Here is a 24,673-nt window from a genome sequence, read left to right as displayed (position 1 = left end):
GCCCGCCCAGCCAGCCGCCTGGTTTTCATTTGCTCGGAGAAGTAGGGGCTTTTGCATTGTTCATGCCGTTTGATCCTCATTTGTTTCCTTTTTTCTTTCTTTTCCCCCCCTCTTTCTCCTTGCCTCTTTTCTTTTTTGGGGTGGGGTTTCGTTTTGCCTTGGCGGAGTACATCTTCTTCCCTTCTAAATTCTACAAAGTACCAGTTTCTTCTTATCAATGTTTACTAAGGTACCTTAACATCTATGGTATGTTGAACAGGTACGCCACAAGAGACACTTCTCCCAGGCCCACGTGGAATTAAGGTAAGGTAGGTAAGGTAACACACCAGACAGACAGCTTAACATCGCCTTCCACATTGCATTGTCAAAGGTAAGGTGAACATTCATATTATGGAGATACAAAAAGCGGAGCACTTACTGCAAGCACGAAATACCCCACAACACTCGAGTTCCTACCGTATTTCATAAGGTACCTTATGTAGGCGTAATTAAGGTACGTCCCCGACCAATCCCCGCCTCCATTGTCGTCACTTGAACCCCCAGAGCTGCAGCTGCACGTGCACTCTGGTACGCTAGCCTTAGCCGCAGCATCCTTTACCAACGTCCGGGACTAGAACTCTACAGGTGACAGCTGGAGCCGCCTACCGGAGTACTTTCCATTCTCCGACTACGAAATTTCCCTCATGGCTGGAAATCCTCCAAAATACGACGTTGGACCTTGGTAAAGTGAAAATTTTAATTCCTCCTTGTTCGCCCCCCCCCCCCCCCCCCCCCCCTTCTTTTTTGAAATAAATAAATAAAAATGAAATGGCATCGGGTCAGTTCCATGAATACACATACACGTAGCCAGCCTTATGTTGTCCACGTCTTGAGAAGAGCTCACCTACAATTCATCACAACTCAACGTTGTTCATATAAGAGCGCGTTAGGTTAATGGTCTTACTCGCGGCATGAACTTAACCAAGTCTGATCGATGGAGCACGGAAATACTGGGGATTATGGCACATGTCCTCGGCAGAATCGCATCATTCGAGCTAGTGCCGGCATCGGCAAAGACTCGGTAGATTACAAATTATATCCATATTCTTCTGTTAAGATGAAGGAAAGCGTCAATTCTTTCAAATTCGCCAAGGTGTTTTGACCGAGTGGCAAGTCTTGTCTTTTTCCCCAGTGCCGGGTCTTTAACCATCATTCTCCCTCTAGAGTATTAACGCTGGATTACGCTGGGGCCGCCTCAAATATCCCTGATCGCAGATAACAACCGGAACGGAGGCCAAGAACTTGGTTATTTCGAGATAGCCTTGTCCGGTCACTCCACTAGGTCGATCGGGAACGGATCATTACACGGTCATGGCCCGAGTGAACGGAAACGGCCCCGCCTCCTCTGGCTTGAACCGAGCCGGCGAGGCCGAAGAGGTAGGTTTTGGGGATTTCTTTACTCCCCAGTAAGATTGTGGTATGGTATTGAGTTCCGTCTAGCTGATACATACGCTCTCTCACAGCTGCTGGATGCTGTCAAGGGGTTAATTATTCCCTTCATTAAGGCGGCCGATGAAGCCGTCCCCGACAGAGCGCATGGCGTTCCATCTTGCGTCAAGTCGGAAGGCATCCCTCGCAATGTCCTTGTCGAGTCTCTCAAGCCGGAAGCTCTGGTCAAACAGATGCAGCTCTCCCTCCCAGAAAACGAGGGCACTGGCAAGGAGGGTTTGCTTGACGTTGTCTCGAAGATCCTGCGGTACAGCGTGAATACTTGGGATCAGGGGTTTTTGGATAAGCTCTATGCCAGCAATACACCCGCACGTCCACCCCCCCCCCAACCCCCTTTTTTTTGTCCTATTCTCCTCCCTCTTTGGCCCTGTGTTCCTTTGGTTAAAAGCGCACCCTTGTTTTCTGACTGGCTATATTACAGGTTGGCTTGGTGGCAGATCTTTTGCTGTCTGTTCTAAATACCAATGTGAGTCGGCCCCGCCATAGACACTTCGGAGATGAGTGTCAATAGAACCATCCGGTAAGCACCACTTGGGTCTCGGACTAATTTGATGCCAGCTGCACGTCTATCAAGTATCTCCGGCCCTGAGCGTAATCGAAAAACTTACAGCCCAGCGGCTTGCCAATTTGTTTGGCTTCACAGGCCCCAGGGCCGGTGGAATCTCGTGCCAAGGGGGCAGCGCTTCGAACCTGACCTCTCTCGTCGTCGCGCGCAACTCCCTCTACCCCGAAACTAGGACAGAGGGGAATGGTTCGCATACTTTCATTCTCTTCACCAGCGCGCACGGCCACTACTCGGTCGAGAAAAGCGCACTTGCATGTGGCATCGGCGCCTCCAACGTCTGGCCGGTGCCGGTTGATTCTGAGGGCCGCATGATCCCCAAGGAGTTGCGCAGCCTGATTCTCCGAGCCAAGGCAGATGGCAAGACCCCACTCTACGTGAACGCAACAGCGGGAACGACGGTCATGGGGTCTTTTGACCCCTTTGAAGAGATCTCGAGCATCTGCAAGGAGTTCAACCTATGGATGCACATCGATGCCAGCTGGGGCGGGCCCGTGGTCTTCTCCGCCAAGCAGCGAGGCAAACTCGCGGGGGCCCATCTGGCTGACTCCTTGACCATCAACCCCCACAAGATGATGAACGTGCCCGTCACCTGCTCATTCCTTCTCACCGGCGACATGGGAATTTTCCACAAGGCTAACACCCTGCCGGCCGGCTACCTCTTCCACGCGGCTGAGAGGGCCGAGCCCGGCGACACCTGGGACCTGGCCGATTTGACGTTGCAGTGCGGCCGGCGCGGCGACAGCCTCAAGCTCGCACTGGCGTGGATCTACTACGGTGCCGCCGGCTTCGAGCGCCAACTTGACAACGCATTCGACCTGGCGGCGCACCTCGCCTCGCTCATACAACAGAACGAGAACTTCGTCTTGGTGTCTTCCAACCCCCCGCCGTCCCTGCAGGTCTGCTTCTACTACGCACCCGGCGGCAAACTGGCCGACTCGCCCGAGGATAACACCCGGACGACGCGGACCATGGTCGAGAAGCTCATTCCAAGGGGATTTATGGTCGACTATGCCCCAGGTGAGAAAGGAAGCTTCTTCCGCGTGGTGGTGAACTGCCAAACCTTGCGCGGCACCGTCGAGGGTCTGGCCAAGGCGCTGGAGGACGTTGGCCGAGAAGAGGCATAGAGTAGAGTAAAACTAGAAACTCACTAGAATAAACAGACAGAAGATAAAAATAATGACTAGACCTTTGTTTCTGGCGCGCCATAAATCGACATGCAACTTCCAGAGCCATAATAACCGTCGTTGACTGCAAATGTGTTTGTTGATGGGATCGGCGTTAAGATCGGATGTGGGGTTATAGATAAGGTAAGATAAGGTAATGATTCAAGATAAGATACGAGCAGTTGCGATCCAGAAAAATTTCCCGTGGTGCACAGAGGCAAGACAAGAGCCGTCGTCCCTCTTTGATCGACGCGCAAAATTCCTCACCCTCCGGACTCTCAATTGCTACAACTGCAAACATGGGAAAACCTCGAACAAAACGTCAGCTCGTTCGCGAAGAGCGTAAGCAGAAGAGGAAGGCCGCTGAGGCTGCCGAGACCGCCAATACTGAAGGCAAGCGTGAATCCAAACGACGCCGCCCCGACGACGAAGAATATTCCCATGCCGACGAACCCGACGCGAAACGACACGATGACGGCAGCTACCATGGGTACCAGGCCCCGGAGAAGGAGTTCTTTGGTATGCTCTCCGACGAGGAGCAGGAGTATTTCCGCCGCGCCGACGAGCTGCTTGAGCTGAACCAGTTTCCCTCGGATGAGGAGCGGGACGTCTTCTTGCAAAACATCTACCGCGAGGCTGTCGGCAAGGAGTTAAAGCTCGCCAGCAGTCAGAGCTTGTCAAGGTTGATGGAAAGGCTGATTCTTCTGAGCAACACGGCTCAAAAGAAGCACATTTTCAGCGCCTTTGCGGGCCATTTCCTGTCGCTCGTGCAGCATCGGTTTGCGAGCCACTGCTGCGAGACATTGTTCCTGCAGAGTGCCCCCGTGGTGACACAAGAACTAGGGAAAGACACGAGAATTGTCGTCGATACTAAAGGCACCGGTACCAAGGATGGCGAAGGGGGGGACGAACCTCAGCAGCCCATGGAGAACCTGTTCCTACTTACCCTCGACGAGTTTGAGGAGCATTTGGGCTTCTTGATGACGGACAAGTTCGCCTCGCATACCCTTCGGGTGCTCCTTGTGGTTCTCTCCGGGAGACCCCTTGAAGACCGGTCTACGAAGTCGCTCATGAAGAGCAAGAATAAGGAGTACATTTCCGTCCAAGGATTGACGCCAGTCGATGGAGATGAACTTCACACACAACTCCGAGCGGTGCCAAGTTCCTTCACCATGGCGGTGAAGAAGATCATCGCCGATGCCACAGCAGGCATGGACTTCACCGCGTTGCGAGTGCTCGTCAAGCATCCCACTGGAAATCCGCTCCTCCAACTCCTCCTTGAGTTCGACATTTCACTCAACCACAAAACACAAAAGGGCGTCGAACCCCCTAAAGACACACTCCTATATCGTCTACTCCCGGGAGCCCCCGCCTCCCTTAACGACGCCGACTCTGAAGCCTCCGACTTTGTGAACAGCATGATGTATGATCAGATCGGCTCCCGTCTCCTGGAAACCCTCATCACGCACGCTCCAGGCAAGATCTTCAAGGCGCTGCATCTCAACTTCTTTGCGCCTAGGATAGGGACCTACGTCCGCAATGATATCGCTTCGTACCCTGCCATTCGCGCCCTGAACCGCTTCAGCAAAGACGACCTCGTCGACTCCATCCAGAAAGTCATCCCCGTCATTCCGGCCCTCGTGGCCAAGGGCCGCTTCAACGTCATCAGAACCCTCTACGAGCGCAGCAAGGCCCGCGGCGCCGAGGACCAGATGCGGCCCATCACCACGGCTTTGATCAACGCCCTCGAAGCCGATACCAAGGAAATGATTCCCAAGCTCTGCTACCTAAGCACCGGGTCGGACCAGGACGCCAAGGAGAACGGGAAGCCCCCGTTCCAGCAGGACCGGCAGAACAAGCAAGCCATGGCTTCGCACGGGGCACACCTCGTGGCCACCATGCTGGCTACCCCCGTAGCGCCGGCCAAGGCAGCCCAGGCCTCTCTCCTCGCCCTATCTCCCGAGCAGCTCTTCGACCTCGCAACACGCTCCCCGGCCTCGGCGGGGATCCTCACGGCCGCGCTCGCGCACCCGTCTCCCCAAAACCCCATCTTCCACAAAGCCCTCGTCGCGAACCTCATCCCCCGTATCGGCGAACTGGCGGACAGCCAACCGGGCCACACCGTCGTCAACGCCATCGTGGCCGTGCCCTCGCGGGGCAAAGACCGCGCGGTCCCTTTCCACATGAAGCAGAATATCATGGGCAAGCTTGCGGAGCGGGAGTGGCAGCTACGCGAGTCGTGGACCGGGCGGAACGTGTGGCGGACGTGGAAAGGTGACATGTGGAAGACGAGACCGGCGGACTGGGCTAGGTGGGCGAAGGAGGTGGATGGTGAGGTTGAGGCGAAACCTAAGCCTTGGGAGCTGTTGAGGGAGAAACAGCAGAAGCAGCAGCAGAAAGAGAAGTGAGATGGGACTCTGGATGGTGGCTTTTGTATATTTTGATACCCCCTCTTGATGGATTCATCTCTGAGAGCTATGGCATTCCATCTTGCCATCTCCGTCAAATACCGACAACAGATACTTGGCATGCTCGGGGAATCCCGTCCTCGGGCTGGTCCTGTCAATATTTAGTCTTTGATGCTCTTGTTCGTGGAATTCTTACATGAACAATTGGGAATGCCTTGCTGCTGAATGCACTGCAGTGCTGTGCCCTTCCAACACAATTATTGATCGTGCAACACAGGTGGGACCAGAAATGAGCTGATGGAATGGGACTGGTTCATATACGATGTTGTTTAAATTTTCTTTTTTACTGTACATTGCTTGGTCCCTGGTGATCTCCCACTGGCATGCCTCTGCCCCCGAAACAAGACGTTAGTGTGCTTCGCAAAGCCCCTGGCCCCCTTTGAGCTCCTCCAGGGTGTTCAACCGCCGCGGCCAGCTTCATGATCCCATCGGCGTCAACCCGTAGTAATGAGACCCAGGTCCTTTTTTTGGGTTTTTTCTTCGTTTTCTCTTTTGTTTCCCCTGCCCGCTTTCCGTGGTATCTTAAAACATATTTTGGATATCGCATGTTACTCCCATGAGCCCCTAAAACGCCGAACATAATAATACCAGAGCGCCATTTCGCCGCCTCGTCACCTGGTCACCTCGTCATGTCGCGTTATCGTACCTCGGGGATTTTCGAGCAATGATTATCGGGTGGCTTGAGTCGGATCGCAGTCCCAATTGATGCACGAGTCCCAGGCGTCCGAGGGTCCAGATGAGCCCATGTTGTTGAGGCAATCTGGTGCCGTCTCATGCATTCCAAAGTTCGGATAGTCCTGAGACATAGGCACTCTGGGTTCCACTGGCATCTCGGACTTGACTGAGAATCCATGGGAATCGGTATAATAGGGCGGGATTGGCTCTCCTCCCATCAAGATAGGAGCCAAAGGGTCGTTCATGTCCATACCAGGGCCAGCCATCATCTTGACTTCCTGTGACAATTCGGCCGTAAAGCAAGAGTTGTCGGGATGCATCTCCACAGGCAAGTAAGACTGATCCAACACATCCTGAGGATATGCCGGGACGGATTGAGGCGGCGAGAAGGGGGCCACGGAGCCGTGCGCCATGGAGAGGGGAGACATGCCACTGTCCCGCCTGTCGGATAGCTCTCTGGAGTGGGACCTTTCGTGAGATGGATGACCTCGTGGGTGGTAGTTGGCCGGACCGAAAGATGGAGACATAGGGCTGGATGCGGAGCCTTCGCGTTGCGGAGGAGGCGAGCCATGGCCGACCACCGGGCCGTAGTACGCAGAGTTCGCCGCCAGGTTCCGGTTCATGGCCTGAGCATGCTTGTCTGCGTTGGGGAATTGCTCGGCAAACATCTTGTTGATGGGATTCTGCTGCCAATCCTCGTTACGAAGACCCGCCACCATACTTGCCAAGGCCACGCGGTTTGCGATGAAGGCGTTCACCCTATAATTCAGCTCGGGGGAGTTGGTCTGGAGGTGTGAGGCGAGCATTCTGTAGGACCGGGGCATGTCATCGTCTTCTTCCTCATACATTTCCTCGGCCCGGACGATCTGCTCCGAAATCTTGAAGCCCTTCCCTGTTCGGCGTTTGTGGATATCGCTAGCCATTTGAGCCGACTTCACCCTGGCCTCAATGCTGCGGTCCGCGCGCCTCGACGCTGCGATGTAAGCCCTTTCCTGGTTTTCCTCATGAGATCTCTCCGTCTATGTGAAGTCACTTGTTAGTTGCAGTCAAGCACACAACACCCCCCCCCCCCCCCCCCCCCCCCCCCAGATTTCTGGTTATTGAGCATCTGGGAAGTCGACGTGTCACGTTCCGCACGGCCAACACATATACCAAAACGGAAAGGAGGGTCTGGCGGGCCGTACCTTGCGTTGAGTAGCCCTATCCGGTGCGATTTCGTCCGACACGCTACTAGCATCGATGGACCGCTTTGGCATAGTGAAGAAGACGCAAGTCAAGAACTACGGAGCTGGTCGTGCCAATATATAGTCTCGCTAGGTATAAGCGGAATATTTCCGGAAGGTCCGGAAGCGGACCGGGTTATGAACTCCTCTCGGTGTTCCTGGACGACGGCTGGATGTGTGTACTTCGTAACCAAGTAGGTCTGGTTCGAGACGGCAGGAAGGGGCTGGGTACAAAATATGCTTCCAACCAGATAAGCTCCAATAGAGCTCCGGTCCTGTAAGCTGACTGTTGTAAAAAAAAGGTGGCTGAAGATGGACGGCCAGCGCCAGCTTACTCCGTAAAGACCTAATGTATCGAGTGTGGTAAGGGCGTAAAAGAAAGTTGCGAGGAATAACGGCAACTCAAAGGTGCTGTGGGAATGACGGGGGAGGCAGCAAGGTGGGAAACACCTATATACATACGTCGGGGAAACCAGAGATGGAATAAGAGGAAACGGGTCGTACGGAGAGCAAGGGCCCATGTCTGCCGGCATCTCCTGCCTTTTGCTGCAATAAGGCAAAGGCAGGAGAGACCCGCGATGGTTTCGATCGGTTGGCCGATCGCAGACCGTTTGATCATTTTTACTTGTGACGATTGATCTCGATGCCGGCGAAGTTTGGGTCCCAACTGTTAGTGCGGACACAGAAGGAAGTACTCGCTCGGTACCTCAGCCCCAAGCTATTGAAAGTGGGGAAGGCAGCATGGGTGGAGTGGTGGCTACGCACGTCTTCATACCCACAAACCTTTGCTTGCTCCTATCATGTCTGGTGCGTGCCGCATTGGGTTACAACGTACATGATGAAGGAACTGGGCAGGGGCAGCTAGCTGTACAGATACAGGGAGTAGGTGCCCAGCAAATCAGGGGGCTTGGGTGGGAGAAGTGAAAACTCAAGAACGGAAGAGAAGGAGCGGGGCAAGAACGGAAGAGAAGGAGCGGGGGTCTTCGCTTGAGAAACGCAGAATTGCTACCGAGCACACTCCACTCTCCAATCCGGGGTTCCCAACCCTTCAGTCCCAGCAATGCGGTGGAATTGCCCATGGGGGCTGTACGTAATTACCTACAACATTACGGAGCAAATTTACCTCCGCTAAGAACATGGTCCGAATCAAACCCCCGCCACCTTCCAGGCCACGATACTTTTGAGTACCAACCTCCCATTCCAATTTGACGAGCTTGGAAAAGTTACTCCGTTTCTCTTTCCTGACCGCCAATGAACCCGGTTCTTTAACTTACCCAAGTATTCACCTATCCTCATCTCAGGCACTTGCTCTTCGTCAACCTGCGGGCACCCGCACGACCCCACAACCCGGCCTATTTAGACCCCTCATTCTGTTTCCCTTTCCTTGCCGACAGCGTACTAAGGTAGGTAGACAAAGAAGAGTTTGCACCCGCGAGGAGACCGCCCGTCAAAACCTTGTGTGGCCCGACTTCTTAATCAACGAAGTAACCAGCCAGCGAATCAAATAGTGGAGTTTGGCAAGCTACCCACTAAGAATGAATCCGGTGAACTTGCGCTATCTGCAGCCAAGCCGAGGTAGCGCGGCTCTTATCCTGGACCATTCCGCTTGCAGCCAGTAAAGTGCATTACTACTCCGTACTCCGTGCTTCGTGTAAGCCCTCAGGTCCAGACCGAGAACAACACCTTCCAGCTTACCTTGTCCATCCCTAACCTTGTTCTCACGTTGTCCACTCGCCAGCATCGTCCTCCCGGCAAGCGGCGGGGTTGTCTTCGCATCCAATCGAGGTGGGCCTATCTGTACGAACAAGCAAGTGGACGAGGGAACTCAGTGTAATTACTTCGTACTTCGTACTCAAAACCAGGAGCACCCGTTTACCACGGCCCCAATCGGTTATCTTTTGTGCACCTTAAGGAGTGTGAGTGAGCTTCACCATGTTCTCTTCGACTTCAACCATAACGACGGATCGACGTTGGCAGGTGATGAACGGAGGCATCCGTTCAACCTATTTGATGCCAAGGCGGGCCCTGTCTTTCGGGTCGATTCTTGGCCGAAGATCCCGTTCCCACTAGACACCAGGACGCCTCCGCTATACACCCGAAGCGTCAGACCGAGTCTATCGAAGCAAGAGGGGCAAATACCAAGGCTGGCAGCTTTTGCATGGCTAGGAACAGAATCCTCCACGACCCTCGTTCGAACACCCGCGTCCTTCCCTCCCTGTCGGCCATACTTTCGACCGGATGAACCAGCCTCTAGCGTCTTGCATTATCCAACAAACATCGGCGTCGGTGAAAATGGTTCAACGATTGAAAACGACCATACTATCAGGGAGGGTGGCATGGTTTTGCCGGCCATATCCCCGCGTTGGGATGCCATTACTACCCCGCCTGGCCTGGACCGAGTCTACGAGTATAATATTGCAGCATATCAGCCAGCGTACCACGACCAGTCGTGTCTGTGCCTGTGACAGAACCCGTCGATGTGGATGTCTTTCCTTTCATGTGAGGGAAGGTTGACGTCATTCTTGGTTTGGTGATAGATCGGCAAAGAGTGGGCAGTTTGACAAGCCAGTCAGTGATGGATCCGATGAACGGGATCACCTCCTTCCAGCATGTTTGGCACCGAAATCTCCGTCGCAAAGCTACCGGCTTGTTTCGTAAGCTATTGCGACGCGGCCAGGCGGAGCAAAGGATCCGACCGTCGTATCCCTTCGCTCCACCTTTTCAGTACACTGTATCCAGTGCCGCCCTGGAAGTACTTCGCGATACAAAGGGTTCTAACATTTCGCTGGAAGCGCCGTCGGCCAATCACCCGCCGCCACCACTCCAAAACCTGGTGTATCAGCCACTATACCCCTCAAAGCACGGCCTCTGTGGCTTGGACCTAAGGTCAAATTTACGCGGGAGTGGTCTAGAACACACATTGTTGTGGGCGCCGCCACCTCCTTGGAGCTTTCACTCCCATGCCGCCTCAGCATGCCTCACAGAGATTGGCAGCAAGCATCGAGGAGCAAAATGACATTGCCCTGTCGTCAGAGTCTCCACTCGTCGTGAACACCACAATTGCGAACAATTTACCCATGCTTTGGACATGGGATTTCGATATTACGGATTAAGCAGGTGCGACGGAAGCGGACATTGAAATTCGGGTGACGTCACTGTGGCATCAAAGCCACATCAGCCCAATGGGTCCCACTTAGCTAACTCCAACCATGGCATCCCCATCAACAGTTGAGAGCTGCGTTCGGAGTTTCAACAACTCCGCATTCGAGTGGGAGACACCGTCGGCCCAACTCTAATAAACCTGAATGACAAGCTCCTTGATTAGGAATCCTGATTACCGAGACCTCCGCAGTAAGCCAATTTTTATTTTTTTTCAACCAGCTGCACGCAGCTTCCAATGGGATCCAAGCAATGTTTGTGAGCTACCTCGGCTTTTATTCCATTCCCCGGTGAATTTTCATTGGGTTTTTATTTCATCTGAAGAGCACTGATTAATTAGTAATCAATAGGCTTGGGAACTGAACACGGACTCTTGACCACGACTCTAGTCCAGGGTTCTGCCTTGACCTGGCGAGGATCCTTTTACGGATGTATCAAAGACTCTTCTAGTTCCTGTGAATGCCGAGCAACGCTCAGATGAAATGATATATCGTCACCCAGGTCTGTTTCTGGCCCGACGCATGATAATACAAAAGAACCAACAACTCTGATAGATGTTTGGACTTTGAAGGAGACATATAACCTGACAGAGTTCTGTCATTCCGTAGCTCTTACGATTCCGAACAGCAGTCTTGTGGTCTGTCTAGCCGCAGCAAGGAGTATCACCTAGAGATTCTACTCGTGAACACGCCCCTACTGGTTGCGGATTTCAGAATCCCCAGGTCCTCTGATGGTCTCATATCTTTTGTGCAGAAGCCCGAATGTGTTAAATAGAAAGAGTTTTACCAAGTTCTGCATATTGCAGACATATCCCTCAGAGAAGCCCCTTCAGCTCTCACCACTCCGCGAAGCTGATCCTTAGACACATTCATGCCCCCCTGAAAGAAGTAAGATGAACTCCGAATGCAGGTCTCCCCGAGATCTGGGCGGATCCTATCTCTATAAACAACTAGAGCGTGCAGTGTAAAGCCCTCAGGATAATTAGCGACCTTCATGTTTTACGACGTCTATGGGCGTCGTGCGTCATTGCGATTTGCAACCGTCGCCTTCATGGCCTCCTCCGATCACTTACCAACAAGCTATCTTACTCGTTGAGTGAAAAGATCAGACATAGAGACGCTCAGGAGCGGCCTTGGTGGACGGCGGCGGCAAAAAACCAACCCAAGTCGGTTAGGAGATAAAGTATTAGGGCCAGGTGGCTGGTCATTTGATCTCGGTGCAGCCACTGCAGCCAATGAATGCGGGTGTCGACTTTTGAGTGACGTGAGATCAGCGGACACCAAGTGGAAAAGAGCCAAAGCATGAGACATCACGAGACTGTTGCCCGGGATAATATAGCTTTTCGGCCCTGAAAAACGACGTGGTCATCCCGTTTTCTCAACCACAGTACTCCCCATCTTCAAATCTTAGGTATGCAAGAGGAGGACTCGTGCAGGAGTCAAGTGTTCCCTCTCTCCGCTTGCAGCAGGTGGCTGCCTATCCTGTATAGCCCTCCTGATTCTACGCCACAACTTATAAGTACGTGGTCGTATGAAATGGCGGCGTCGGAAGGCTTTTCCCCGTTTCCTCATGGTTGCATTTTCTCCAACGACCTCTCCAGACTCGTCTTCATCTAGGTACCCGAAGGGCTAAATCAGCTCTAGGACCAGTCTTCTCAATCCAAACCTTGATCAGGGGATAGAGCATCAAACAATCTAGTCTTTCCGGGCTCACCACTCCCCGAGCATGCGAACATGGGCGCTACTCGCTTCTTTGGCTCCCAGGTCGGCGGCCAGGCCGTCATCAACTACGCCTATACCGACCTTCCCTCACGCCTCCTGATGTGGGATATTTACTATTTCTTCTACTACGCTTGGGCTCTGCCCTGGATCCTGATGCCCATTGGCACAGGAGACGACTGGCCCAACTCAGGCCACCTCGACGAACTGGCCTGGACATGGCAGAACGCCTTCTGCATCGTTGTCCATGCCGTCCTCGTTGTTCTGCAGATGCTCTTCCTGCTGTGGCTACCCTTCGTTGTCGTGCTCCCCATTTGGACCGCTGCCATCGGTTTCGCCGTCTTCTTCACTGTCAACTGGGCGCTTTGTCTGCTGCTCAACGGTCCGAGCATCGAGTATCACTCCGATCCTCATTACGCGCCGGCCTTGCCCGAGCATGCCGATGAGCAATGGATCTTTATCAATGGTGTTGCCGTGGGGTAAGTAGGGAAAAGGAGAAGAAAAAAATGACAAGAAGAAAGAAGATTTCTCTCTTCTGCTCATCCAGGCTTTTTCTTGAAAAACCATGTGCTAACTCTTGAACCTCCTGCTCTCCTCCCCAAAACTCACAGAGACCACTGGATGAGAAACAACTTAAACAGGCTGGCGCTCACCTTTAAGCGTCCCGTACTTGGCATTCATAACCGCACCTCAGGCATCGTCTTCGACGTAGTAGAATGCCTGATTCAACGCAATCTCAGTTACGCCACCTCCGACGTCCGACTGGCTTATCGTATCGTCAAGCAGAAGCTCTATGAGCCCAGATTTTCGAGGGTCATCTTCATCCTGCATTCGCAAGGTGGTATTGTGGGCGGCCTAGTCCTCGACTGGTTGCTCCAGGAACTCCCTCAAGATCTCCTCTCCAAGCTGGAGGTTTATACCTTTGGCAACGCGGCAAACCACTTTAACAACCCTCACCGTCATGTCATCTCACAGGCCCTCGCCCAGGACGACCCTCTCGCTGCCCTCACCACGACCACGACGGAGATTACCCAAAAGACTCGGACCACGTCTCCTATATCATCGCTGGCCCCAGGCGATTCTTTTCAGACCCGGGAACTCCCCGAAGAGGACGTCAAAGGAGGCCAAAACGGATCCGAAAGCAGAAGCGGACTGCCTGGTACACCCAGCCTCCGCGAAACGACTTCCTCGCTCTCTTCAACACGCACCTCGAGTGCCGCGCGCGACCGCGCGCTCGGCCACGTGGAACACTACGCGCACACCACCGACTTCGTGGCCCTCTGGGGCGTCCTGCATTTCTGCACGTCCCAGACGGCGCAGCGCACGATACCGCGCTTCATCGGACGGCTCTTCGCTCGCGCCTCGGACCGCGGCGGGCATCAGTTCTGCCAACACTACCTCAACGGCATGTTCCCGCTCGAGCGCGATCCGAACACCGGCAGGCTCGTGGGGTGTGCCGAGGACAACGAGTTCATGGAGAGCGAGATTCTCGTCGGATCTGAGGACACGGTCGGGCACCACGCCCGGGAGGCATTCGAGATATCCTGGCTCGGTTCCGGGGGGTTCGGTAGTGGAGACGTCCCCGCCGAGGTTGCGGTTCACGGAGTTTCTAGGCGTAAGTCGAAGGGGGTCGTCAAGGTCAAGGAGCTTTCGCGGCTTTGGATGTACCGCAACGGTATGTCGCCTCCGGATGTCCAACCATGGCTCGTGATAGAGAAGGGAGTCGTCCGAAATACAGAGAAACTACCTAGGTATTCTAGAGAGGAGGGGACGTGGGCAGATATGGGGTAGACGTGTGCTTACATATTTCGCGGGGAAGTCGAAGCCTTTGTCATCAAGTTGTCAGTTACGGGATGGCTTAGTAAGCGACTAGAGGAGGACCAAACCCAAAACCAAACACCATCAACCCCTGAAACTCGAACCTCGCAATTTATCGACTTTCCAGTGTCTCAGGGGGAGGACGGATGAAACGACGAAACACCCCCTGTCCGTTTCCCGTTAGACTGATGCCAGGACTCTGCTGTGTTGCGAAATTCGAGATGTCTTGGGAATCGCATCATGCAAAGTTCAACTTCAGTCACCTCCTCTTACATCCTACATCCTGAGAGTCCAATGCCAGTTCCGCCATCATGATAGATTTTCTGATGATCTTCGGACTCCTCACAACGGCTCGGTTTGTTATGGCGACAACGGGCTCAGAATCAATGTCAGACTGGCGCACTTCACTGAGCGCTCCCACTTGCCCGTCGACGCCATTACTTAGCCAGATTTCATGCTACGACCCATGGTCATCCTCTCGGCTACCAGATGTCCAGAGAAACCAAAGTGAGCCGATATCCAGCCGCGAGCCACCGAAAACCCCACCAAGCAAGGATGAGTGGACAGGAGGCTCCCGATGCGCGGGCGAATATTGTCTATACGCGAATAGGGCCTTTGGCGGGGAACGCGGCATCGTTGTTATCACCACCGCTCACGGCCTGGAAAAGGTGAAAGCTATTGCCGGGCGGGCGGCTGCGAAGACATTGGAAGACGAGGGGGACTCTCACTCATCCCTACCGTCCGGTCCGTCCCCCTTCTACGTCGAGGAGGTGAGCGGCAAAGGCCTTGGCATGCTGGCCAGCCGGGCCCTTCGCCGCGGAGACGTCGTCCTAACACGAGTGCCCGCCCTGCTCGCGCATCGAAACTTCATGGAGCGCACGCCGCGGGAGGAACGGGAGCGTTTGTTAGGCCTAGTTCTAAGTCTCCTACCAGCAGCAACACGTCGCAGCTTCGTGCGCCAGGCCGGGCGCTTTGGCGGACACGAGGTCGCAGACATCGTCACCACCAACTCGTTCCAGGTCGATCTCGGCGGGGACGGGACGGGTTCGTCGGCGGGGCACCACTACGCCAACTTCCCCGAGGTGTCGCGGTTCAACCACGACTGCCGCCCCAACGCGGTCTTCTTCGTCGACGCCGACCTCGTGCACCGTACCACCGTCGTGCGCGACGTCGCACCGGGCGAGGAGCTGACCATCTCCTACCTCGACTCGATGGCACCACGTGCCGAGCGGCAGCACAGGGCCCGCGTGGCTTGGGGTTTCGAGTGCACGTGCGCACAGTGCGGCTTAACCGATGAGACGGCGGTCGCAGCGTCGGACGGGCGGCTTGCGGAGATTGCTGAGCTCGAGGGGCGGCTGTCGGACGTCAAGTCCGAGGTGACGCTCGATACGGTGGATCGGTACGTCCGGTTGTTTGCCGAGGAAAAGCTCGAGGCCAAACTGGCCGGGGCGTACACGACGGCGGCGCTGAACTACAACCTGCTCGGGAAGAGCGGGCTAGCTGTTAAATATGCACGGCTGGCGATCGAAGCTGGCATGATAGAGGACGGGCCCGCGGCCCCGGATGTGGAGGCAATGCGTGTCTTGGCAAGGGACCCGAAGAAGCACTTTACCTGGAGAGCACGACTCGGAAAGTAATGCGGATACACTGACATTCGTTGATCATATAGACGCCGGAGTAGAGGGTTAATTATAGTCTTTGGTTAAATCTCTGGTTTTTGTGGTTATATATAAACTGATGTCGAAGTCCGAGGCTGAGTTGAGGGTTTGTGTGTGGCGTGGCTGATACTTCTTCACGGTCTCGATGGCGCGCCTGACAGTACGTGGGCATCATCCGAAGAGGTCTATTGGCCCACCGACCTGTTTGTTGCCTGGCACTCTTGAGGCCAACGACGCCCGCGCCCACATCCTGGTATATGGCTATAATGCCGATGTCTTGACATTTCAAAAGAACGGCACCGCCAGCAAGAACTACATATCCCGACACGCCCAGACGAACTCGTTAACTACCTATCGCAAAACCCATGGCAACAGCCGTCGCTCTCTACGCAAGCCTATCATCTGAGTCGCCCACAGCCTCGGCGGCATTCTCCTCAAGGCGGCCCTCCTCCAGCCCGTTCCATGTATGTACGTCTCGACCTACGGCATTATCTTCCTAGGGACCCTGCACACAGGATCCGATCCCGCCGCCTGGGGCCGCAATGCTGCAGCGGATGGCCGGTGCCGCCATTCCCAGGAAGCTCTTGGAGCTCGAGTCCGTCTTGATCAACACGCTCCAGAGAGACGGCGAGACCCTCAGCAATACTACCTGCGACTTTGCCAACCTTTATCATGGACGCTTCAGGGTCCGCATGGTCACGAGAACCAGAAGACCAATATCAGAGGCGCCAGTGTCATTGTCGTCGACGGTAACTCGGCTTGTCCTCCGCTGCTGAGAGTAACTCGCTACGGCATAGAGGCCACCCACTCGGGCATGTGCAAATTCCAGAACCGCGACGCGTCTGGCTACCGGAACGTGTCCGAGACCCTTTGTGAATGGGCTCCAGGAGGCCCCGCGCGTCATCCGCTTGTCGAACGCAAATGGTCCCCGGAGTCGGTGTCGCCAGACAATCTGCAATAACCATCATCTCGCTACCTGGGATCCCCACTCGCAAGCAGATGAGCGCTCTCCAAGCCGTTCCAGCATTTGGAAACCCTTCAGGGACAGTTCCTTGTCCCGTGCAGTCAGCTCGGAAAGGAAAAGCAACAGGGGGAGAACAACATCAGGGCGCCTTCAGCCAACCGACGGAACCGACTCGTTGTTTGCCCAGCGTCGAGGAGAGCCAAACCCACATATTACCATGCATGGGAGCAGCAAAAATGTCGGATTGGGTATTTTATAATGGGGAGAAACAAAACATGCATGGAGTTTGGGGAAAAGGATGCCGCGTAGGCTCAAAGCACATAAGCCTAGGGTCTTCTCTAACGGCAAGAGCCTCGTCGGCGGAAACGTTCGACGTCTAGGATGGGGAAATTGAAGTGTTGTAAATGGCGGGAATTGCATAGTTTCGGTACAACGTTTTCTTTTGGTGGATATGAAATCTATGACAGGTTAATGGGTTGGTTAATGGACTGTTAAGATATTGGAGGCATCTATGAGTCCATAATTTCACGCAACTGCTGGGATTCAGGTGTTTTATCGTGTCATCATTTCACCATTAATAGATTATGGATTATTCGAGGTATCATTAGACCAAGTTCACTCACCCTGATATATTTTACCCTTTTTGCCCTTGAGAGCTGGATGGCATCGATCCTCACAGATATAGGACCGGATTATTGTGTCCCGCACTACCTTTATAAGAACCCTCGTAACAATGTTATAGCACATACGACCATACCCACTGGAAAACTCGGGATCCCGTCCGCTCTCCCCTAGATAAGCCAGTGAGGGCCGGATTAGTAGTTGGGTCGGTGACGACCAGCGAATACCCGGTGTTGTATGTTTTGTTTTATTTTTATTTTTGCCTGTGTATACATATTCGTAGTCCGAGTATTTTGTAAGCGTAGACGAGGCAAACTCACAGACCACCGATAATAACATCAGTGACATGTTCAATATACTAGGTAGCAATCCCTTCTCAGATGGTAACTTGTAGCTATCTCATATGTTGGCAATGAAGTTGGGTATCCTGCCTATTAGTTCTATGTATTACCTATATAATGTACAGAGCGTCTTTGACAATGTGTAACCTCCAAATCTTACACTAAATAGGACTCGTAGGATATTGCATTCCAGGCCGTCAAAACTCAGATCAGCGCCTGTCCCATGAACATAGCCCGCTTCACCTCGGCAATTACATCCTTTCGATCCTTTCTCCCAGCGAGAACAATGCCCCGGCCACGCCTGCCCATGCGACCCGCGCGGCCCAGCCGGTGGATGAAGTCGATGGTGGTGTGGGGGACGTCATACAAAATGACATGACGAACGGCAAGCGTGTCAATGCCTCTCGAAGCCAGATCCGTGGCCACGATGACTTTGACGTTGGGAAGCCGGCGCCGTCCCTTGACGGCAGGCTCCTCTTGCTTAGGCATAGTCATAGGCTCGGCCGTGGTGAAGGAGGCAAGCATGGCCGCCTGTCGCTCGGCAGCGGTATCGCGGTGGAGCGCGATCGCGTCGATGCCCTTCGACTGGAGGTATTCGGCCAGCGGCTGCACGCTCTCGCGTTCGTTGACAAACACGAGCACACGCCGAACGTCGACCTCCCCGTCCTCGAGTCCTTCGTGCTTCGAAGATTCCCGACCAATCGTGTAGATGGCATCTGCCGCGGCCAGGTCTTTATTGTTGCGGTACGGATCCTTCGACACGTCGATGACGCCCAGCTGAACGCGTCGCGGGACGGCGTGGAGATTCGGCGTGGTGATGCGGACCATATTGGGAAACTGGCTCGCCAGGAACTTATCCAGCCCCCGCGGGATGGTGGCCGAGCAGCAGACAAACTTCTTGACCGAGGGGAGGGCTTTGTCGACGATGCTGGTGGTCAATGGCACAAAGCTGCGGTCGAAAAGTGAGTCGGCCTCGTCGATGATGAGATGGCTGACGCGCGAAAGCACATTGGGGTCCGAGTCGGCGATGGAAGCCAGTAGCTGAGGCGTCGAGATGATCACATCCACGCCGCGCGGGGAATAGAGATTGCGCTCGATGACTTCTGCGTTCAGCTTGCTGGAGAGCTTCTCGGACCTGAACTTCACGGCGTGCGACAGTCGCTTGGCAACCGTACCGATCTGATCCACCAGCTCGGCAGAAGGAACAAGGATGACGACCTTGGGCCGCGCCATGGTGGGGTGCGGCTCGTCAAACTTCGACTTGACCTTGCCGTCCTTCTCTTTTGCTCTTTCCTCCTCAAACCGCTTCTTGTACGCTTGAATATCAGGGTCCTCGGCCTCGGCGAGCTTGAGCGCATGGACAGCGGGGAGCAGGTACGCCAGTGTTTTTCCCGATCCCGTCTCGGCGGCGAGAAGGAACTCATGTCTACCGTCAGACCGAGGTGTAAAGCGACTTGGCTGCCCCAAAAGCGCAGGGATAGCCAGTCTCTGGACCGGAGTGGGCTTGACATTCACCATGCCCTCCAAGACGTCGTCGTAAAGGCCCGCTTTGACCGCCGGGAGCAAGTCGAACTGGTCAAAGGACTCGTAGGATAGCATCTCGTCCTTGATTTGCGACCTCTTGTGGTATGAAATGTCTGTCAAAGAGCGTTGCATCTTTAAGGCCTTGAATCCGGCACGTTCGCCCCTACGGGACCTATCGGTACTATCCGCCTTGGAGGACCTGGCCGTCGACGACCTTGAGTTGGTGGTGGATCGCCGCGAAGGTTCGGGTCCCCCTCTGAACTGGGTCTGATTCATGCCGCCGAAAGGTCCCTCGACGAGTCGTCGAGGTGGTTTTGGACTCCCATCTTTCGAAGGCCGTGCAACGTGTTTGCGATCGGACAGAACCATACGCGATGGCTTGGCCCGCGCATATTGTGATATGAATCGCTGGGTGATGGGTTGTAGAGAGGTCGGCGACGTACCCAGCCCCAAAGGTCTCGTAGCCAGTCGACAGAATGGGCATAACAATCCCATAGTTCGGGGCGCCATGCTCGCGTGCCGCGATGATTGAAAGAGAAGGAGAAAGAACGACTAGAATGGGATGGCAATAAGAAGGTCCGTACGAAGTACGGAGTAGGTGGTTGAGCCTTGAAAATTTCCGTTGCCGCTCGAGAAGTAAGGTAAGGTACCGTAATTAAGGTACCTGACAGAGTACCTCTGGCATGTACCAAGGCGGCAAAGCCGTTAGTACGAAGTACACAAGTACCTTTGTACCCCTTCATGCCCATACCCAATCGGGCCCGAACCCGGAGGTGACTACCTAGGTACCTACATACCTTACCTAAGGTAGGTACAGAGTAATTACTTTGTACTTCTGCGATCCTTCGCCGTCCTCAATTCACTTCCAAGTTGCCCATCCCCTCACCCATGAAACGTCGTGTCGCTTCGACCCTCTAAACACGGGTGGCCGACCCTGCAGCTTGCCGAAAGATTCACCATCGTACCCAAGTAGTAGTATGCTGCCCCTCCAAGTCCAGAGGTCATGAGTGCGGATCTCCTAGCCGAGTTGGACAGCTTCTACAAGAAGCCCGCATCCCAATCCCAATCTCAGCCTGCTCAGCAGCGGTCTGCCACTCAACAACATCCGTTGTCGAGCAGCATCTGGGACTCGAGTTTACCTACTACAGCCAATCCCGTGCCTCAGCCAACACAGTCTGGAATATCGACAACACAACAGAATCCCAGCGATGATGATGCCTGGGGTGGATTCACATCCTTTGCTGGAGCCTCAGGCGGAGAGAATCCACAAGCCGCTCGTCCGATTATAGACGTTGAAGGAGAGGATGGTGACGATGGATGGGGAGATTTCGAGGCAGCTGAACCGGCGCCCAAACCGACACTGGAAACCACCACTCCGAAAGGTCCAATAACAAGCACGTCGAATCCACCAACACGTATCATGCGTGCGTCGACCATAGATCTCATGACCAACAATCTAGTCGACACTAGCGTGCTCAAGAAGCAGGAATCAGTTTCAGGGTCTTCGGTTCCTCGTGCCCTTTCTCAGCCTTCTCGGGAGACCCAGCCCAAGCGCCCACGTCAATCAGACCCTAATGTTCTCTTTGATGCAGATGAATTTGCCCAAGATGTGGGCGACGACGATGAGTTTGGTGATTTTGAGACGGGCGACGATAACCCGATCAGGGAATCCGGACCGGAACTTCCACCGCAACCTCAGACAGTCCAACAAAATCAGCAAGCTCCTACTTCGTCTCTGCCCTCTCTAGACCTCCTGTCTTTAGACGAGACGCCCACACCACAGCCAACCCAACCCAAGAAAGGCAGCGCTCGCCTCTCATCCCTCGCTATCACTTCTTCCTCGTTTTCTTCAGCCTCCTCCACTACGCCCTACCCTTCCGCACCCAAGTCCCCATCGTTTTCAGAACGAAATCCTTACCCGGGTTTGGCGCTCAAGACGCCCTCGTCTCCCAAGTTCCCCGCCAAGGGGGAGGCGGGAAAGGGGGCAAAGACGCCCACCCCTGCTACGGCGTGGCCGGCCTTCGGCCAGTCCTCTACTAAGACACCTGGGCAAAAACGCCGGGAGAAGGATGATGCCGGATTCGATGACGGCTGGCCCCCCTTCGAGGACTTGCCACCGGAGAACGGCCTTGGTGAATCAGGCGAAGTCGACTCAGCGAAACCCCCAGAGAACTGGGACTGGGATGCCGTCCCTTCACCGCAGCCCTCAGCCGCCCCTTCAGCGCCTCCCCTGCAGGACATCGACGACAATACCCCGCCCCCCACCAACATTCCTCCTCCTTCTATCCTCCTCTCCATATTCCCCGAACTCTTCAATATGGCCAACACCTCCCTCTTCAAGCCCCTTGCCACGCAGACCGCCTCCATCAAAACCCGTGTCACTTCTGACCCGAGCACAGTCGCGTTCCTCCGTGCGTTCCTGCTCCTAGCAACAGTCGCCGGCCATATAATCGCCGGCCGCAAGCTCCGTTGGCACCGCGACAAGTTCCTCTCCCAGGGCATGGCCATCTCCGCCGCGGGTGCCAAGGGCATGAAGCTCGCCGGCGTCGACCGTGCCCAGGCAGCCCGTGAGGACCGCGAGGCCGCCGATGTAGTGGCAGCCTGGCGCGAGAACGTCGGTCGGCTCAGGTCAGCGGTGGCGGCGGCCAGCGCGGCGGCATCCGGCGGCAAGGGCGGCTCTACAGGGCGGCGCCCGCTCCCAGTGCCCGAATTAGCCGAGACCATGGCGGTGACCACGGCCAAGGTGGTTCCCACCGCGCCCAAGGCGTGCCTCGTGTGTGGGCTGAAGCGGGACGAGCGTGTCAGCAAGGTGGATTTCGAAGTCGAGGACAGTTTTGGTGAGTGGTGGGTTGACCACTGGGGTCACAGGGTTTGCAAAAACTTTTGGCTACAGCATGAAAAGGAGTTGCGGCAGAGGTGAGAAAACAAAGAGCAAAACGGAACATTTGTTGGGTTCGCCTCCATGGGAATGCAGCCGAGCCGGATGACAGTATCGGGCAAGTAAGATTGGGACAAAGATATCATGGTCGTGATAATGACCATCCTTCCTGAAGCTGTACGCAAACTACGCAAACAACCCAGGATCACCTGAGTCACCGACATTGAACTTAGGTCCTCGAGACGAATTAAGCGTACAGTTATCACGATTGCACTTGTTCTGTCCCAGAAGAACAGGATGAATGTTCTAGTCTAGAGGAGTGAGAGAGAAGAAGGATGGGGAGCGCATTTGTTTGCTGTGTTGGTTGTGTGGATAATGGGAAATCTAGGGGTGGTTGTGTGAGTTCGCGCGAGATGACCCTACCAGACACTCCGTACAAGCAAGTCGGACATAAGGTAATTACTTCGAAACCCCATTCCCATCCCTCTGTTGTACAGTACAATACGTAGTTTTCTCTGGAGTCTTTCCGCGACTCAAATGCGTAAGTTACCTTAAGGTAGTGAGTGTAAAGCAGGTGCAACCAAGCTACGAGTTTGCCCCTCCCTCCATCGTCTGCCGTTTTACCCTTTCTAGCTCACCCCCGGGCAACCCCTTCCCTGGCCTGACTGCTGTGCCTGAAAAGCATATGGTAAGAACTGTACCTTGGGGCGAGGACTATTACCTAAGGTAGGTAGGTACGGACGCAGTACGGATACTTCGTACGACATCATCATTGATGAACAACGCCCGGCGCCCAATTCTCCGACGGTAAGGTTCTTAAAGGAACGGTGAGGTAGGTATCACGGCAAAGTTTCGTTTGCATAGGTACCTTCATACGTAAGTATCTCTAATGTGTATAAAGCTAGATAGAGGGCCACGGAGTTACGCACCGATGACTTCGTCTCCCAGTATTGATACTCAATCTGTACTTTCCACGGAGGTCATAGTTTCAGACCCACACTAAGCCACCCAGGACCTCTGACCCCAGGGTCCGTCCTTTGCCGGTTCGCCGATACCTACCTTACTTACAAGCCAGGACAAGCCAGAGCACAGCTTCCATTTTTGATCCATTCCATCAACAACCACCCACTCTAGCACGCACCTCTTTCAACCTTCCATTCTCTCCTCTCTTCTCCTCTCTTCTCCTCTCCTCCCCCCTCTCCCTCTACCTTTATACCTTTACAACCCGCCACCATCTCCCATCATCATCTTCCCGATCTCACTCTCACCCTTATCTCGTACCTCTCCTTACCACCCACCCACATTTACCGACTTCAACCCACACGCATCCTCCACCGCGTCTTCGCGACCGCTCTATTCCCCCCCACGTATCGTCTCCTCTCGTTCTCCTTTCCATCCACTCTGCGTATTTCACACTCCCCTTCCACCTTGTCTCCGTGCTCTTCCAGACGCTCTTCTAGAGCCTCAGATATCTACCTTTCAAGGGATTTCACCTGTCCTCCTAACGACGTGTCGTTTGGACGTCCCTCGTCCAAAATCTTTGGCACCAATCTGCATCTACCGAGCCCGAGACCTTGGCTGGCAGATCCTGCAGCCAACGCTTCCTTTCCAGCCCAGGCCCCCCAAGCTACCCCGAACGACCTACTTGCCTACCTTGGTTGGTGTTCCAACCCAAATAGGAACCGTCCTTACACCTCGTCGCTTGACCACGACGAAACCCACCCGTGACACCAAAAACTCTCCCACCTTGGGGATCTAGCACCACGCCCCTCCCAACCCCGCATACACCAAAGTGCGACAACCCGACTCGCCAAAAGGAAAAGAAAAAAAATCACCTCCACAACCACATCGGTGCGCCATTACAAAAAAAAAAAAAAAGAGGACAAAAAGAAAATAGAAGACAACCCCGAGTTCTCTCACCCCCGCTTCCCTTCACCGCAGCTCCAGCAACTAACTGGTTTTGCCACGCTGCCACGCCCAATACCAACAACAACTGTATGTATGACCATTCTAAGCGAGTCCCACATTGTTTTTCCCATCCAGGTCATTTCCATCTCATCACCTTGACTTTTCTTTGTCGCTCCCGTCGTGTGGTGTCATTGGTTGTCTCTGTTCCATGCAATTTACTCCTACTCCTGCTATCAATGCATCCTTCTTCCCCCCCACCTGCCCTTGTTGCATTTTGAAGCTTCAATGTGAACTTCTTCATAATCTTCTCGCCGTTTCTTCAATTGCGCCCCAGCGACACGGATCCCTCCATTGACCGTACTGCTGGCTCTAACGTCACCCTGCTAACGTATCTTGGAAGCCTACGCGACTGCTCTGACTGATTGACCCCGGCGGCCAGTCACAGCATTCATCCGTTTGCGACCGTCTCGTTTAACGACCTCGTCCTCACCTGCGCTTTATC

At 54.4% G+C, this 24,673-nt stretch overlaps 10 protein-coding genes across 10 annotated transcripts; 7 read left to right on the top strand and 3 right to left on the bottom strand.

Annotated features, from left to right (window-relative positions):
- Nucleotides 1-1,018: 1,018 nt before the first annotated feature.
- On the top strand, nt 1,019-3,256 carry SODALDRAFT_381036 (PLP-dependent transferase). The gene is made up of 4 exons (XM_028615146.1): nt 1,019-1,416; nt 1,503-1,796; nt 1,910-1,954; nt 2,047-3,256. The coding sequence occupies exons 1-4, from the start codon at nt 1,351-1,353 to the stop codon at nt 3,175-3,177; spliced, it is 1,536 nt and encodes a 511-aa protein (XP_028463548.1). The 5' UTR covers nt 1,019-1,350; the 3' UTR covers nt 3,178-3,256.
- A 180-nt stretch (nt 3,257-3,436) lies between these two features.
- On the top strand, nt 3,437-6,013 carry SODALDRAFT_328125 (pumilio-family RNA binding repeat domain-containing protein). The gene has a single exon (XM_028610603.1). The coding sequence runs from the start codon at nt 3,516-3,518 to the stop codon at nt 5,622-5,624; it is 2,109 nt and encodes a 702-aa protein (XP_028463547.1). The 5' UTR covers nt 3,437-3,515; the 3' UTR covers nt 5,625-6,013.
- A 339-nt stretch (nt 6,014-6,352) lies between these two features.
- Nucleotides 6,353-7,615, bottom strand: SODALDRAFT_283307 (hypothetical protein; the record flags this gene model as incomplete). The annotated part of the gene is made up of 2 exons (XM_028608402.1): nt 6,353-7,378; nt 7,544-7,615. 2 exons carry the CDS (start codon nt 7,613-7,615, stop codon nt 6,353-6,355), a joined length of 1,098 nt encoding a protein of 365 aa, XP_028463546.1.
- Nucleotides 7,616-7,771: 156 nt separating this feature from the next.
- On the bottom strand, nt 7,772-8,275 carry SODALDRAFT_50153 (hypothetical protein). The gene has a single exon (XM_028615420.1). The coding sequence runs from the start codon at nt 8,199-8,201 to the stop codon at nt 7,929-7,931; it is 273 nt and encodes a 90-aa protein (XP_028463545.1). The 5' UTR covers nt 8,202-8,275; the 3' UTR covers nt 7,772-7,928.
- An 842-nt stretch (nt 8,276-9,117) lies between these two features.
- Nucleotides 9,118-10,702, top strand: SODALDRAFT_381033 (hypothetical protein; the record flags this gene model as incomplete). The annotated part of the gene is made up of 5 exons (XM_028615145.1): nt 9,118-9,126; nt 9,246-9,367; nt 9,504-10,043; nt 10,139-10,452; nt 10,532-10,702. 5 exons carry the CDS (start codon nt 9,118-9,120, stop codon nt 10,693-10,695), a joined length of 1,149 nt encoding a protein of 382 aa, XP_028463544.1. The 3' UTR covers nt 10,696-10,702.
- A 1,772-nt stretch (nt 10,703-12,474) lies between these two features.
- On the top strand, nt 12,475-14,250 carry SODALDRAFT_283286 (hypothetical protein; the record flags this gene model as incomplete). The annotated part of the gene is made up of 2 exons (XM_028608398.1): nt 12,475-12,938; nt 13,071-14,250. The coding sequence occupies 2 exons, from the start codon at nt 12,475-12,477 to the stop codon at nt 14,248-14,250; spliced, it is 1,644 nt and encodes a 547-aa protein (XP_028463543.1).
- Nucleotides 14,251-14,663: 413 nt separating this feature from the next.
- On the top strand, nt 14,664-15,914 carry SODALDRAFT_282837 (SET domain-containing protein; the record flags this gene model as incomplete). Its single annotated transcript, XM_028608363.1, has 1 exon — nt 14,664-15,914. The coding sequence occupies one exon, from the start codon at nt 14,664-14,666 to the stop codon at nt 15,912-15,914; it is 1,251 nt and encodes a 416-aa protein (XP_028463542.1).
- Nucleotides 15,915-16,080: 166 nt separating this feature from the next.
- SODALDRAFT_381031 (hypothetical protein) lies at nt 16,081-17,497 on the top strand (the record flags this gene model as incomplete). Its single annotated transcript, XM_028615144.1, has 4 exons — nt 16,081-16,277; nt 16,353-16,807; nt 16,870-17,147; nt 17,280-17,497. The coding sequence occupies 4 exons, from the start codon at nt 16,081-16,083 to the stop codon at nt 17,301-17,303; spliced, it is 954 nt and encodes a 317-aa protein (XP_028463541.1). The 3' UTR covers nt 17,304-17,497.
- Nucleotides 17,498-17,892: 395 nt separating this feature from the next.
- On the bottom strand, nt 17,893-19,988 carry SODALDRAFT_328121 (P-loop containing nucleoside triphosphate hydrolase protein). Its single transcript, XM_028610602.1, has one exon. The coding sequence runs from the start codon at nt 19,515-19,517 to the stop codon at nt 18,066-18,068; it is 1,452 nt and encodes a 483-aa protein (XP_028463540.1). The 5' UTR covers nt 19,518-19,988; the 3' UTR covers nt 17,893-18,065.
- Nucleotides 19,989-20,388: 400 nt separating this feature from the next.
- Nucleotides 20,389-22,305, top strand: SODALDRAFT_337051 (hypothetical protein; the record flags this gene model as incomplete). Its single annotated transcript, XM_028612642.1, has 2 exons — nt 20,389-20,877; nt 20,914-22,305. 2 exons carry the CDS (start codon nt 20,389-20,391, stop codon nt 22,303-22,305), a joined length of 1,881 nt encoding a protein of 626 aa, XP_028463539.1.
- Nucleotides 22,306-24,673: the final 2,368 nt, after the last annotated feature.

This window comes from Sodiomyces alkalinus (assembly GCF_003711515.1).
Source record: "Sodiomyces alkalinus F11 unplaced genomic scaffold SODALscaffold_10, whole genome shotgun sequence".
Taxonomy (NCBI): Eukaryota; Fungi; Ascomycota; class Sordariomycetes; order Glomerellales; family Plectosphaerellaceae; genus Sodiomyces; species Sodiomyces alkalinus.
The sequence above is the reverse complement of the archived record's forward strand: the minus strand, read 5'-3'. Positions and strand labels throughout refer to the sequence as shown.

What these genes read in the sequence shown, in the direction of transcription:
- SODALDRAFT_328125 (XM_028610603.1), top strand. Translation starts at nt 3,516, where the DNA reads ATGGGAAAACCTCGAACAAAACGTCAGCTCGTTCGCGAAGAGCGTAAG.
- SODALDRAFT_381036 (XM_028615146.1), top strand. Translation starts at nt 1,351, where the DNA reads ATGGCCCGAGTGAACGGAAACGGCCCCGCCTCCTCTGGCTTGAACCGA. An exon ending in GAGCCGGCGAGGCCGAAGAG is followed by an intron (nt 1,417 to 1,502) that starts GTAGGTTTTGGG and finishes GCTCTCTCACAG; the next exon opens with CTGCTGGATGCTGTCAAGGG. An exon ending in TGTCTGTTCTAAATACCAAT is followed by an intron (nt 1,955 to 2,046) that starts GTGAGTCGGCCC and finishes ATTTGATGCCAG; the next exon opens with CTGCACGTCTATCAAGTATC.
- SODALDRAFT_328121 (XM_028610602.1), bottom strand. Translation starts at nt 19,517, where the DNA reads ATGCAACGCTCTTTGACAGACATTTCATACCACAAGAGGTCGCAAATC.
- SODALDRAFT_50153 (XM_028615420.1), bottom strand. Translation starts at nt 8,201, where the DNA reads ATGATCAAACGGTCTGCGATCGGCCAACCGATCGAAACCATCGCGGGT.